The following is a 16,018-nucleotide window of genomic DNA, read 5'->3' as shown; positions in this document are numbered from 1 at the left end:
CCAAGAATATGTACAGGCTTGCAAAGCTCAGAAAGAAACTTCAGCCAAGCTCTGTAAGACTTACAGAAGCAGTCGTTTCACTCATGGTGTACCATAGCTTTAAATCACGAACTAGCGCTTGTATTTTTAACGCTCTTCTGTAACAAAACATCTGTGTTATTTTGGAGATCTCATTTCACCTACCTCCGTAATTTTTATTTGATGCCTTTGGAGTTGTGATATGATGAATTAGCTCTTGCCTATATAATTAATTAGGTGCTACAGGGAGTGGTTGGGGTGTTTTGATAATTAGCAAATTCTGCTGTTATCTACTGCATGATAATTTGGTATCTGGGCTCAGACTCCGGGCTGTGACTGGCTGGGAAGTACTCAACACAGCTTAAAGAGGCAATTCTCCAAAGTCTTCTTTCCATTGTCCCAGCACAACCTGGTGCAAACCCCAAAGAGCTTAAAACAAGCCAGTACAAAACAGTAAATGTCAAAATAACCAAGAGTAACCTCTTCTTGTAATACATGATGTCTACAAAAGGTGCTGAGGAAATTTCTGGTGCACTTCTGGGCCATCTAAGGTTTCTATTTCCCAGGAGAACGTGAACAGGCATTTTGTGCCTATGTTAAGATGCTTCAAGCTAAGATAATACCATCCCTCTAATGTCTTCTGAGTCTTGAAGTCTTCCTCCCAACAAGAGCTCTTTTTCCTCAGAGAATTCCAGGAGCTACATCTTATTCCCCCAGCATCAATATTTAAAAAGTTAACAAAGTCAAGCTCTATGCACAGGAGTCATTTGGCTGACTTTAACAGGGCTGCTTGTCGGATTCAGAATTACTCACATCACTGAGGTACTAAAGAGAGAGGCACTGTATTTTGTAAATATTAATGGCCTCTGTAGCTCTAAGAGCTTCAGGAGCTGCAGTATATTTGAAAACCTAGCTTTGAAATAGCTGGCATGCTACAGCTTTCCTCAGAGTCCTCATGGATGAAATATTTGAGACAAACCTCAAAAATCATATAAGCAGGAGAACAAAATGGTTGTTGAAGGAAACCAGAAAGCTGCTGTACATTATGTACTAGTTTTCCCATTTAGAAGGTGATTTTTCTTGTTCTGGTATTTGCCTTTTTTATGGGTATTGTGAAGAAGTGTGTCTTAGTGTAACATTTCCAGCTCTCACTGGAGTCCTAGTGGTTTGGAAGCATCACTAATTCATTTGACTGCTTACGTAGAAAGGTCATGTTTTTCACACGCACATAGTACAAACATTTGGACACAATTAGAAAACTACCACTTAAGATCTAGGGTGTGGCCTTGACAATTGTCATGAAGATGTTCTTTCCATCTCTTTACCAAAAGCCTAGAAATTACTTTAAGATCACAGAAAACCTTTTATACCCCACTGATTGGAACTATATAGCCAAAGTATAAGAAAATGCTTTTTTACTCTTGACTTCTTCATTCATTGAAAACCTGAGAAAATAACAAACTAAATTTGATTTTGTGGTCCGTTGTTTCCTCTTAAACTGGGAATTTCTGCTTTTTAGAGGTCTGTGATGACCTGTTTGGTGTTCTCTGTCTGTTGTGTTTGTCTCCACCAAATTTTAGCCTCTGGTCTTCATTTTCAGCTCTTTTCTGTCATTTCTTATGATGACATTTGCCATCATCTCACCATGACTTTTCGTAGTACTGTTAATGCTATTAGACTCATCTGGCAACTCAGAAGGTTCTTGCCAGCACAGTTTTGTATCTACATTTTAAATGAAAACTCTCTAGACCAATCTCCAATAGGAGTCTTCTACCAGCTTTTGATTTAAATTCAGCTGTATGTTTACATAGTTATGTTTGTATAATGACTGATGTCCTGAATAGGAAAGGTTATCAATAATGTATTGCAATTTAATTTTAATTTTAAAGTGAGTGAAACAGCCTAAAATTTTCACCAAAAGAAGATGAGTGAGTTAGCAAGAAATACATTTTTCACTGTTCCCCACAAAAATGTAGGTCAAAAGCCTATTCTGATACAGTTTTCTTCTTAAAGCTTGAAGGTGAAATGTGCACCACATCGGCAAAACTTCCATTGGTTCAGCAGAGTCAAGAGGATTTACTTCTGTTAATATTGCCTGGCTGTTTGGGATTTTTTAGTCATTACTTTTTGTGGAATGTAAAATGTCCTCATTGCTTTGACTGTACTTTTTACAAATATTTGGAACTGAGTGGAAAGAGGAGCTGGTGTGTGACTTCTGCTGATAAGGAAATACAGCAGTCAAATGCTGTTGGAGGATCATGTGGGAATACATCCACCAGCTGCAATGCCCATCCCATGCCTTGTGTGTTTGGTCCCCCTGTGCTGCATTGGTGTCACCCCCTCCCTGCACAAAGAGCCCTTCTCAACTTCTCTGCTTGCTACACCTCCACACAAATCTCTCACCCAGCTCAGAGGCACTTGATTTCTGGAAAATGGAAAAGGAAGGGAAAGAAGCAGGGCTCAGGGACATCTGCAGACAGAGGGATGGAAAGGGAGACAGAATTAGAGATGAGGCCTCAAATTGCCTCAAGTCATCAACAATGAAGTCCCAGACTGTTCAGGACATTGACAAGAGTTTCAATGTTGGTGTACTTTCTATCAGTTTCCAGCTGATGTATAACCATTTTTCTTCAGGTAAAAATAGAAACCCAGTGCTTTGAGATACTCTCCATTTCTTTATTCATTGCACATTCTTTATCTACACTGCTTTCTAAGCAGTCTCATTAACAAAAGAGCATACTATTCAGCAAGTGTGGGACACTTTCCAAAGTAACTCATACAATCTTTACCAATGTACTTGAGTGGCAAAAAATAGAGTTAAGTTCACATCTTGATTTTTACTTGGCTACAGAATTTTCCAGCAAATTTTTTGTTCCTTCTGACTGATTCAATGTAGCACAAAGTACAAAACAGCACAGAAAAATACAAGCTGAGAATCTGGAATTACCAGACAGCCAACCCAGAACTGCCAAGAAAAATTTAAATGGTGTACATTTGCTCATGAAGTTTTGTGATTTGTAGTAACTTCACCCTTAGCAGTACCACAAAGAATGATGTTCTGAATTTAAACATAAGGGATAAATTAAGCCAGTGGGGTTGTAACAGTTTATTGCAGTCTGAGAATCTGATCCAGAATTTTCATGACAATGTGAAGTTGTTCATCACTCTTATCAAAAGACTGAAGAGTATCTTCAGTGAATATGCATTTTTTTCAATAAAATAACTTTAAAGGTTGTGTTTTGCATAGCTTTAAAAGTTCAGTGTGTTGTTTTACATTACTTCAGTCCAGTACTGTGAATACTATTAAGCACAATGTTCAAAACATTTTGTCATGAATACCATTCATGACGAAAATGTAAATGAATACATTAGAGTTTACTTATTCATATTTTGTAGCTCAGCCATGGCCTTCAATATACGTTAAAAACATCTGAAGGAAAAACCAATAAGTCAAGTAATGCTTGTTTGCTTAGGTCCTGAAGTCTTTGAAAAAAGTGTAATGGGTGGAGTGGTGACATTTACTTAAAAGCATTCATTAATTGTAGGAAGGAAGAAAGTAACAGCTGGACTTCACTTAAGACTAAGCACAAAGAAAACTTCAAAGACATATTGCATGGCTTCAAGCTCCTGTTTAGTTTACATGTTCACTCTCTAGATGTATTTGCCTCCCTCCATTGCTTATATCAGGACCTTAAAATGCTTACACTTGCAATGTATGTAGTTTCATTAGACACCTTCCAATAGACAGTACGGTCCAGTTCTTTATGCTATTACCTTAATTCAACCAAAATGACTGACTTTGTCTTTTGAAGTGTTTCAGAAAGTCCTACAAACACTGTGAGTTTCTTAATGATAATAATCATGCTGGTCGAAAGGAAAGCTCCTTTAGAGTGATATAAAAATAAAAATGTGTATTCTTTCTCGTTTTCATCATAAATGCAGGCAATGTTAGAAGATGTATTGAAAGCTGTAGAAAGCTTGCCCCCTTATGTTTCAGTGCTTCATTGTGTCTGCTGAGTATTTTAATATTTATTTTTCTCTAAAAACTCTAATTTGTGGTTCTAGAGCCAGAACTCCTCTAACATTGTCAAGTTTATATCCCCCATGCATTTCACTTGGTTTTCTTCTTTACTTGGGCAATGATTTAAGCCCCATTGGAGCTCTTGAACCTGTGCATTTCCTGGAGTTTTAACTGTATCCTGTTGTGTTACAAATAATAAATCTGGTTTAATGTGAGTTGCTGGCAGAGGCTTATCAATTTTATTGTGAAAAAATATTCTGGATTAGTCTGCACATTAATCTCCTCCTCCTTCTAACTCCTTGGTATTTGTAGTTGCGTGCACATGGATGCACAGTGGCCTGAGGTACTCCAGCTGACATGAGACCATGCTGCACCCAGGGAGTGTTTACAGGGCTGTTAGTTACCCTAGAAGTGACACTGCCAGAGCAGTGGGAAGCAAAAGAGAATGACAGCTTTTCCACTGCCCTTTGTGAGATCTTCCTCGCTGCTACAGCTCTCTGAGGTGCGACTGAGTGCATGCATAACACTTTGTGCAGTACCAGTGTTTAGACAGAATCTAATGTATTTGTGCTTCCTGCTATCCTTTTCTTTCATGTTACTCTAAACCATTTTTGCTTGCTACTTTGGATAAGACACCGGGTGGCTTCTTGCCCTAAACTGCAGAACAAAACACTTCTGCCTCATGCTATTTGTGTGCCTTCACTGAGTGATTCATGCCAAGGACTGGTAATGTTATAGTAGCAAACCCAGGGCTGCCACACAACATCTTTTCAGATTCAGTCCAGGTGGAATCTGAAGGGTTTGCCTTGGATTTTGGGGTGCTCAGCTAACTAGGATCTCTCTGGGTGAGTGCCAGATGGAATTTATGGAGGCATCTACTCAACAGGAGTGGCTAAGTTGTACAGTGCATGCACAGTAAGCCTGATGCTTGTGGAGCCTTTCGTCAGTTCTAACTGATGAAGTGTGACATCCAGTGTGTTCCATGCTCAGACACAAGTCATTTGTACTGTAAAGGCACAATAGAGCTAACCTTTTTCTGGAAGCACAGGATTTTGTAAGCTCACAGTACATGCCCTGTGTGCCTATGTTTCCTCCTGGAAAACTATGTCCTGCCCTGGATACATGGGTTTGTTTTTCATATAAAATAAATTGGTCTTAAGCAAGCATCAACACAACAAAAGAATTTGTCACTTCTAACAATAAATATGTGTTGGAAATGTTTAAGATGTTTGAACCAGCTGCTCATGACCAGCTTTTGCCTCCTGTAGGCATGTCCAGATGTTTCTTATCTTGTCCATACCCACTGATAATTACATGTAACATATTCTGCCACAATCTGTTTGTGTTCTTTAGTCTTCAACATTGAAAACTGGCTTATGCTGCTTCCTCCTAATATATATGAAAAGAGTTCTTTACAATTCACTTGAAAAAAAAATGGTTAACAGAACATACTCTTGTTAGTGTTAATCATTTGGGAACCCCTTCTGCCCTGTAGCTATAGCTTTGTAAGGAGAAAGAAGATGAAATAGAGTCCCTTTCAGATTTTGACAGACACACTGCAGCCATGCAATGCACTGTCTCTGTTGCATCGGGCCAATGCTGAAGTGATGTGATTGCCAGTGTGGAGGAGAGGTCTGGGTTATGTCCCCAAAGGTCACTGTTGCCAGCAGGCAATACCTAGAGCGTATATTCCCTGAACTGCCCTAGCTCAAAGGGTTTGATTGTGAGAGCCCTCACACTGAAACCCACAAACAGAGAGAGATTCTTCTGCAATCTCCATGCTCGGCTGAAGAGTGGCCACAATGTGACCTTTGTTACAGCGGGGGACTTCCCTGCCACTTACAAAGAGGTTGCATAAGACAGTTGAAGAACCCAAGGTGAAACTCATTTTTAAATGTTGGCAGGTAACACTGACCTGCAAACTCTGCAACTCAATCTTCTAACGTCTGTTAGTACCTTGATGAATTGCAGACAAAGTATAATTAAATAAATGAAACTTTTAATTCCTGTAAATCTTACAAATATTTTCTCTTTTAAGTCTTTAAATCTTAAGATTCTTTAGACAATCCTTTTTGGTCCAAAAAATCATAGAAGCATAGAACATCCTGAGTTGGAAGGGACCACAACGATCATTAAAGTCCAGCTCCTGGCGCACATGACAGCCCCAAGAGTCACACCATGTGCCTGAGGGCATTGTCCAAACTCTTCTTGAACTCAGACAGGCTTGGTGCTGTGACTGCTTCTGTCGGGAGCCTGTTCCAGTGCCCTACCACCCTCCAGGTGAAAAAACCTTTACCTGATATCCAGCCCAAACCTTGCCTGACACAGCTTCATGCCATTCCCTCATGCACCACTGCTGTTCACCAGAGGGAAGAGATCAGTGCCTGCCCCTCCTCTTCCCCTCATGAGGAAACTGTTGACTGCTGTGAGGTCTCCCTTCAGTCTCCTCCAGGCCAAAAAATCCAAGTGAACTCAGTTGTTTCTCACACAGCTTTCCCTCTAGACCCTTCACCATCTTTGAGGACCTCCTCTGTATGCTCTCTAATAGCTCAATGTCTTTCTTATATTGAGGTGCCCAAAAGTGCCCCCAGCACTGCAGGTGAGGCTGCCCCAGTGCAGAGCAGAGCGGGACAATCCCCTCCCTTGCCTGGCTGGTGATGCTGTGCCTGATGCCCTCAGGACAGGGTTGGTGCTCCTGACTGCCAGGACACTGCTGGCTCATGCTCAGCTTGCCATCAACAGGACACCCCGGTCCCTTTTTTGCAATGCTGCTCTCCAGCATCTTGTTCATCAATCTGTGCATATGTCGAGGGTTGACCCACCCTAGGTGCAGAATCTGGAGTAAAATTAAAGTTGACAGAAATATATTTTGAATAATCTTTTGTAGAATACAAAGACAGGCAAAATAGAGAATTCCTGTGTTTTGAAATCTAACTGATACGGCAAGGTAACAGCTTATTTTCAAACCCATCTTTGTTAACAAAGAGCAATGAGATTCACATGTTTTTTCAGTTCTGCTGAGCCACAGGACGAGAAAGTTAATAATGAAATAAAACCCTCCTCTGCCTCTCACTCAAATACTCTGTTACAAAGGGGGGCAGGGTGACAGCACCAGTGAGCATGACAGTTTAAGTATTTGTTATGCTAGATGCTACAGAGAGGAAAAGGAAGATTTAGCATCCACTGTCTACAACTTGCCTAACATCTGCAAGATAATCAGAACCAGAAGTGTGTAGATGGAGTTGGGGGGATATTGTTTGATATATACACCCTTCTCTGTGATCAGAAGCCATGAAGCATGGGGAGAGGGAAATAAGCAGACCACAAACAGTGCAGGAGCAAGGTCACCAGGAAGGAACCAGAAGATGAGAGATTTGGGTAAAGAGTGAACTGTGCACAAAAATACTATTTCCCATTGCTGGACTCTTCCTTTGCCTGGAATTTGTATACATTTTATTTAGAAGAAAGAGAAATAACGGTACATGACTGATTGCTAACAATTCAGAGCAGCTCTTAATAAGGAAAGGATAAATGTTGTTTCCCTTTCAATGCAAGCTACCATCCCCCTTTTTACATTTGGGAGGAGCCAAGCAAGTGGTTATACTGATAGAATGATTGCAATGTGAAAAGGTGGATCTTCGTCCTACAATGACCAGGGCAATTTGCTTCCTTCACCTTCCCCATTCCTATAAACCTGACTAATTGTGGTGAAGCAGGTTCAGGACCCACTGAATGAAATAAAGGATAACAACCCACAAGAATAAGATGTCCTGTCCCTTTGTGTAAACAACAATTAAGTGCTTTTTTTAACTGCAAGATGGCTTTATTGCTCCCATTTGTTTTATGGATTCTTTAGCATCCATTACTTAATTAAACTCAAAATAGAAGCCTGGCTTTATCATTACTGAGCCTGTGAGCAATCATTAAGTGTCTCTGAGCCAGCTCTTTGTGTGGTTTTACAAACCTTTACTTTGAGGATGGGATAAGAATAGCTTATTGGATTGGTCCTGGCTATCCTGAAATCAATAGGTGGTATCAGATCCTGAACAACACACTACTGCAGCACATGTGGAAGATAAAATATAGGGTCAGGAGGCCTGTTTAGCTGTTGCATTTCATCAGCATTATAAACATACACCAGGCCAAAACCACAATCACACACAGCTGAATCAGCTTTCTAGTGCCCCATGGAAATACCCTCCTTCCCTGCAATAATCTTTCCACAGAAAGCTTTCTAAATGATATCATCATATTTCTCCTTCCTGGCACTTTTTAACTCTTTCTCCTGTGAATATACAGTAATAGAGGAGTTCTTTGATAACATTAGTTCTTATATACTTTTCCCTTCTTTTTCTTCCCTTTTTCAATATTTTATGTGGCTTTTTTTATTTTATTCCACCCTGGAAAACATTTCAGCTCATCCCATGGAGTTGCTATAATTTTTGCTCAGTGCTTTTAGGTTCATACTCCTCTCCCAACTTTTTCCATCGAGGAAGCCAGGATCTGAGATCCCTCCTGTGTTTAATTTAATCACCATTTCAGATTAGCTCACCACTGCCCATGTATGTGAGGGAACAAAAGAAACTGAGCATGAACTTTGTGATCGCTGCTTACCTAACAGGATTGGTTTACAACTTTTCTGTAGGAACAACAAAATCAGCTTAGCGAAAACTTTTTTTATTCTAAACTTTACTTCAGACACTGAGAAAAAAAGACCAAAAAAAAGGACAGCTTGAGGGTGAAAAAATGTGTCAGGAACAGAGGTTTTCTTTTGCAAGAGTTCCCAGGTAACGGGCAACCTGGGCTTCTTGAGCTATTTATGAGACAGGCAGGCAGATTGCTAAGTCAGTGCTCTTACAGTGCCCTTCAAGAATTAATTAAAAGCAGTGAAAAATATGTTTTGCTTCCTCAGTAGGATTTTTTTTTCCTGAAACTGTTTTGAGCAGGTTTGGCTGGAGGAAATGGGAGACAACTGCCATTATCACATAAAGACAAGACCACTTCCTCCAGGACAAAAGCCACAGGTATATGGGTCAAAACGGCAGCTGGAAGTCTTTCAAACACATGAGCTTTTAATAGGCAGGTTCAGAATAATTGGAGAAGGTTTGTCCCAGACCTGGAAGCAGATGTTTACCAACAAGGATAAAGCACCTCCGCCTAACCTTTCTTGTTATAGTAATTTTACACAGCTTGGTTTAATCCAGGTTGAGATAACAAGCCTCAAATATTAAGTTCTCAGGAGACTTTGTTAGCTGATTTTCCAAATAAGCTCCATACTTTTAATATTGTTGTAAATGCACATTAATTACCCAGGAACCTTAGACATATTTGGCAAAGCTGGTTGCCACAGCAGTTGTTGCCGTGCTACGTGTTCTATTTTGCATTTAGCTTTTTGGTATGGTAATATTACAAAATAAGCACACTCACTGTGGGGAGAAAAGCAGCAACGCACCAAGCCTCTTTTTTCCTAATATGGTGAAATAAAAAGCCTTGGTCCGAGCCAGCTGAAGTGCTGATGGAGCTGAAGCCCAAGGATCAGTGTGGTGTGGCGCCTGAAGAGCACAAAGGTCATGGTCAAGATTCACACTGGGAGGGCAAGAAATGTTTAAATTCCCTGACCATGACTAAATGATGGGAGCCAGTGATGCTATGAGGGATGCCCTCTTCTCGTCCCAGCTCGTGTTTGATTCCAGACTGGTGAGAGCATTCCTTCCTGCAATTGCTGGCTCGGGAGCTCTGGGCTGTGCTATATAGCACATGTAGGGACTTACTTTTCACGAAGGTTTATATTAAGTGGGGACATGAGTTTCTCAGTGAGCAGCAGTGTGGGGGTCTCAGGCCCTGAGCTGAAGAGGAGGCTGGTGAGGGACAAGCTGTGGCAGGAGGACAAACACCAGGCCTTGGCATCTCCTCTGCTTGCACAATGTCCAGTGAACAGGGGCCCCAAACACCATTAGAGTACCAGGAAGTTTTGCCTTTTTCCTTATTTGTGTTCATGATCACCTTTTAAATGAAAGAGCTCAGGTTTTTACAGCAACAAGCAATTGGTTGGTGGGCACTGTTTCCCCATCCCACCTAGCTCCCAGCTGAAGAGATGGGGTTTTCTGGCTGCTTCTCAAGGGTTCTGCTTCTGCTAGTTAAAACCTCTGCTCGGGGATGCATGGTACAGTATCAACTCATCATATTTAAGTGATATTTGGTTTTTTCTTACTTGCTAATGTGGGGAAGATACATAGGTGAATCCATAAAAGAAAGGGAAATCCATTAAAAGCCCCCAGAGGCTGACATGTCCAGATGCATAATTCCAATGATTATAATTTATCTGGTACCCCAGTCACGTGGGGCTTTGGGAACAAAAGCCAACTCAAACTCACAACTCCCCAGAGGGAGAGCTACGACTGAAGCACTCAAATAGCTTTAACCACACTTGTGTCACAAATTCCTCTCTCATTTGGTGACTGTGGCTTGTTCTAATTAAAACAATAACAGTTTCAGCACTGTGTTTTAAAGCAAACAATCTGTTTATGAGGGAAGAAAAGGAGAGAAACTCTGAAGACAGCACTTCTCTTCCCAGAGAACGTGTCTCCACCGCGCCATAGCATGTTCTGTCCTGCTGCAATGTTGTCACCCATCAGAAAGCTTTGCTTCCCAGCTTTGCTTCCAAGAGCACAGGGGCTGGTTCGGCAGATGAATTATCCATATTACACCTATTAGCGTTCAAAAAGAGGAAAAGGCCTGAGCTTTTCCTTTTATAAAGCTTGATTATGTCCAAAGCTGGACTTGTTGTGCTCTGTCATTTCCACCACAGCTCCCCAGCCTGGGGCTCAGACCTAGCCCAGAAGGAACCACCCAGATAAAGTGAGGAGGCTCTACAAGCCCCAGGGAAGCAGCCAGCCCTTCACTGATGAGGAAGGACAAAGCAGAGGCAGCAGTGCAGTGAGGGAGAAGCATGCTCAATCAGCTTTATTAAATAATACATTGTTTATACATCCATTAAGAAAACTTTGATAAGGAGGGAAACACTGAAAAGGAAATATGGTTTTTTTAGTGGAGTAAAAGTGATGCCTGTGGTTTGAAACAAAGGCGTGTTGGCAGGATAATGCCATACAGAAAAGGAAGAGAAAGGTGAACTGCGTTTGAATTAATTCAGATAAGTGAAGGTTCAGAAGACCTTATGTCAGAATTTTCCATTAATTCCTGTGGTCTAGCTCTGTGCCAAAATTGTATTACCTCCTAACTCCTTTGTACAAATATTGTTGTGGTTATTACCAGTGATTACTATATCTACTGTAATTACTCGTACAAAAGCTGTTTACAGTATTGCAGCCATAATAATGCAAAAGAGCAGAGTCAGACAATTTTCATGGTGGGTGTCATATGAGATTTTGAATGAATTTGTGTAACTGTCTTCAGCTGCAAGTACTTACAGTAGGGAAAAGACAAGAACAAAAGAGTAATGAACAAACGTTGTTTTAATTCAATCACTGTATTGAATCTTAACTTGAAACTAGATTTATAGTGAATCATAATTTTTTGAACCTGTGATCACGACCTTCTGTCTGACCTAGAATATACTATTTTAATTCAAAGTCAAATTTTTTTTAAATTATTTTATTTTAACTTAATTTAAGAAAAAAAACCCGAATCTTTTTTAAAGTGTTTTAAAATAAAAGGTAATTATTCTTCCAAATTAAAATATTTCAGGTTTTTAATTCTTTTTTGGAGTGAAGATGAGTTTGTAAAATATTTCAGTGTTCTCAAGTCTCATTGTCTTTCCCCAGAGAAGTTTTCACCGAAGCATTTCAGCCAGTAAGGAAAACAGGAAGGGATAGAAAGAGAAACTGAGGCACAAAGAAGTGAAAATAGTTTTTCAGTGTCTCATTAGATGGATATCAGTATTAGAAATAAAAATTGCATTTCCTGAGTTCCCTCTAGAGTGGGAAATGCTGAAGGACATTAAAGAGATAAATTAGATGCAAAATACATATCCATCTATAATTGTTATGAGCAACAGAGACCGTGACAATTACCAGAACTGTGTATTTGGCCTCTAAAACCTTGTTCCCTACTTCCTGGTACAGTCACAGGTCAAACCCTGGTTGCCTGCTCCATTTGCATGGCACAAGTTAGCACAGATAATTTTAGAATAAGATAATAGTAGATTAATAGTTAGAAAGATAATTTTATTTGTATCACTCTCTCTTTTCAGAAAGTCTCTCTCTCGTTGTAGAAGAATTAACCGGATGCTTTCCAACGAGTCAGCACCTCCTGCATTCAGTCGCTCCAATTCACAGGCTTCCATGGACAGCACTTCCATGGAGGACTTCTGGTGTGAAGTAGAGAGCATCAAGGAGAGCAGAGAAGATGGATCTGAAGAAGCAATGCTCTTGGAGTTTAAACCTGCTGATGGTGAGCACACAAACACTTCTTCCTCATACCTTGGCTTTGCCTCCTCTCTAAAGAGTCATGCCCTGATCTCCTTCCTCGTTGTCACAGTCCAAGCAAAAGTGCTAGGCTGAGTCTATGATCATTGTAGCTCCACTTCTGAACATCACAGTCAATGACTGGCAAGAAATAATAATTCAGTCTGATTTATACACTGGAGCCAGTAATTAACTTCTGAAGTAAGTTTCTTTGCATTGACTTTATTTATGCTTCGGGAGGACAGATACGGTGTAATTCAGAGAAGAAAGGCACTCAATGAAAACTAAATTTCCAGCATTAAATAGACCAAATTAAAATATTTAAAGTAGCAAAATGTTCATTTAGTATGCTGGAATTTTAAATTTTCTGACTTTTTGTAGGATATGATTCAGAAATTATTAAAGTCCTGAAGCGGTTTTTGGTTAGATGTCATTTAGTGCTATCAGGAATTTGATATCTGCCTGTTTCCCTGAGATTGCCCAATTAAGATACCATTCAAGGAGGGTTTAGAGATAAGTCTGAATGTATGGAGGCCTGCCTAGTTCAGACTCTCCACTTGACCAAATTCATTCATCACTTATACAATGTATCCTGAAGGTATTAATACCTCATTCTGTTACCTTCATGTTTTCCCCTCTCTTGTCAGGTACTGTATTTGGAAAAGCGTGCAATAGTGTGCGCTAGCTTGTTGCAATGCAGCTTTGTGTTATCATGATCTGATAACATCTAGAACAGCAGGTCCCATTTTTTTTCCAGTTAGGACCCCACTCACAAATGTGTTATATTGTGTAACACAAAACACCAGGTGTATACAATGAAACCAAACTTCTTCTGAGGTTGTGACCCTCTGATAACTGCTGCAACCCTTCTGTGGCTCCTTGCCACTAGTCTGGTAACTGCTGATCTAGGGATAGATTTTGAAACGATGGTGTGTTCCTTCCACACAATTATTAACATGAGTGATGATGCATTTTTTTTACCTTGACGTGCAATGGGATGTCATAAATTCTGCTACCAGGAAGAATGGTGTAGAGGGGGGAAACGTACTACTTTATTAAGCAATCAAATATGCAACCAGTCATGGTGAGTAACCCACACAGAGGTATCTAGCTCCAGCCATGTACTGTTTCCATGGGAAACACCTGCCATTCACTCATTTCCAGCTGGGCTCTCCTGGAAGCAAAGGGGGAAGATCAGTTCACCAGAAATCTTGGTCTTCCGTGAAGGTTATGGTCGATCAGCTTAAATCCAAACTGCACTCCTCTGTTCCTTATTGTGAAAATTCCTGTCTGACCATACTCTTTAGCTTGGAGACTCCAGGAGGAGATTGTGAACCTCTCAGTGCCTCCTCCATGCAATTGTCAGGATGAACTAACAGGTGTCCCTGACTTGTCTGCACAGTCAGGGGAATGACACAAATCTGTGAGCTGCCAAGCTGGATAACTTAGTAGGACAAGGCAACTCAGCATCTCATTTTCCAGAAACTTTTCCATCAGCTTCATCACTGCTGAACTAAATCCTCTCAACAGCCCAAACTCTGCTGCAGTCCCATGTTACCCTTTGTCTGATTACACCTCATCGCATTGATTTTTTCCCCTCTGTCCTGAATTAAAAATGAGACTGCAAGTCAAAATGCAATATATCTCCACACTTCATTTACCTTCATATTGTTGTCTTAAACATATATATATGTATTGCATACACCCACACACAATCAGGCAGTGTTTGTCCTAGTTATTAACATCAGGAATATATTCAGTCTGGGATTATAAATCTTGGAAATAATATTGAGTTCTCTTAAGGCCCTAATAGGATAATACTCCGTGCTGACGATGAAAACACTAAAAATCAATGTGGAAACCCTCAGGGCAAAATAAAAGCAAATATTCATCACCCTTTTGAGATGTCTTTCAGACGAAGAGCTGAAGATCCTTAAGAAGGAGGCCAAAGTGTGGTAGAAACCAGGCAGGCACAACTGTCAAAACTTCAGTGTGATTTGCCAGACATCATGTGCAAGGGACAGACAACAACACACTTACTCTGTTGATGTTAGCAAATACAGTCAAAAAAGAACACAAGATCATAACAAGTGACACAAGGGATGAAAATGTTGGGGAGGAGAAAATCATGGGGTATTTAAGATGCTCATGCTGTGCAGAATTGCTTTACAACTTTTGTTACAAGGCTTGAAGGCTGTAAGGTTATATGTGTGAGCTATTTCAGGTTATATCTGAAATTCAAAGCAAGACTAGCCTCTTTCCTAGCAAACTCTCAATTACCCTCTCAATTATCTGTTTGTCTTCTGGTGGAGCAGAATCAAACACAGAATCAAGACCCAGCTGTATAAGTAGCTAACACTATAAAAATAATGCTTTGTAAAGTAACAAGGGGGGGGTGGGGGGGTGGGGGTTAACCGTAATTTAATACCAATGTGTCATAAAATTTTGAGGGGTTTTTAATGCATAAATTTCTTGTCTTTAGTAGTTGTACTCCTCTGATTGCTGTTGCTATGTTAGTCTATTGTTGTGAGTGGTTGAAACAGGAAAAGGGCAAAAGCCAGAGAAAACAAGTCACAGAGTGATTAGTAAGCAGGCAGAATTTCATGTCTGCTCTGCTATTTTTCTTAGCAAGTTTGATTACAGACTCAATTCTTGGAAAGAATATGTCAGGACAAAAGCCAAAATTTATATAATTTAAAAGCTGAAACATGGACAGATGTGGCTCCAAGAGTGGCACACAAGAGAAGAGACCTTCTTAGAAACGAGTGAAAATAGCAGGAGAACCACTGGTTCAAAGCTTACAGAGAAGGAAAAGGAACAGTCTATCATCCTGTCTGTGGATACAGAAAGGATAAGAGCAGAGACAAGCTATTTAATGGGATACAGGGCTGGTCACACCCCTGGCTAACACAGAGCAGGGGGTTTAGAAGCAGCTATTTTTGTAGTGCTTTGTAAAGAGGCAGGGCAGTTAACAATGAAGTCAGTGATGGCACATGCGTAAGATGCTTTTGCTTGTCCCTACAGCCCAGTCCTGTAATTTTCTCTTTTGTGTATCTAACTGCCAAAGTGCAGCAAACTGGTGTCCATCGATCAGCCTGCATTCTGATGTCAAGAAGTGGCAATAAAGGGATAGTGGAAATACCAACCTGCCATTAAGACTGGCACTGGGACAAGAACAATAAGTGCATTGAGAAGTTGTTTTATAGAACATGCTGCAAATGAATCCATTTCCTGTTTGACATGTTTATTTGTAGTACCTCTTCTTCAATCAGGGCTGGAACAAAATTACTCTCTTGTGTCAAGCAGCTTACTGCTGAGCTAGGATTGCTCACAAAACTGAAATGAAGGACCTCAAAATCTTCTATGTGAAGAGAAATTTTAAAAGACTATGACTGCTTACTTGAAAAAGACCACATATCAAAAACAATGACAGCAAAATTCAAAATTACTGAGTGATGCAGAAAAGGTAGGTGGGGACCTTCTCCCAGTCAAATAATGATAGGGCATATTCATTTAATGTAACAGGTAGCAAGCTGAAAACCTGTATTGTCTTCAC

At 40.3% G+C, this 16,018-nt stretch overlaps 1 protein-coding gene across 1 annotated transcript in view; it reads left to right on the top strand.

Moving 5' to 3' along the window:
• Positions 1-16,018, top strand: part of ARHGAP28 (Rho GTPase activating protein 28) — a gene marked incomplete at both ends in the record, with an annotated part of 73,236 nt that overhangs the window by 29,122 nt on the left and 28,096 nt on the right. Inside the window, one exon of the mRNA XM_082290550.1 lies at positions 12,249-12,448. Within this exon, the coding sequence (XP_082146676.1) occupies positions 12,249-12,448 (200 nt within the window). The remainder of the gene's footprint in view (positions 1-12,248; positions 12,449-16,018) is intronic.

Source organism: Coloeus monedula, assembly GCF_965178545.1.
Source record: "Coloeus monedula genome assembly, chromosome: 1".
NCBI classification, from domain to species: Eukaryota; Metazoa; Chordata; class Aves; order Passeriformes; family Corvidae; genus Coloeus; species Coloeus monedula.
Note: the sequence above shows the minus strand (reverse complement) of the source record. Positions and strands in the feature narration are given on the sequence as shown.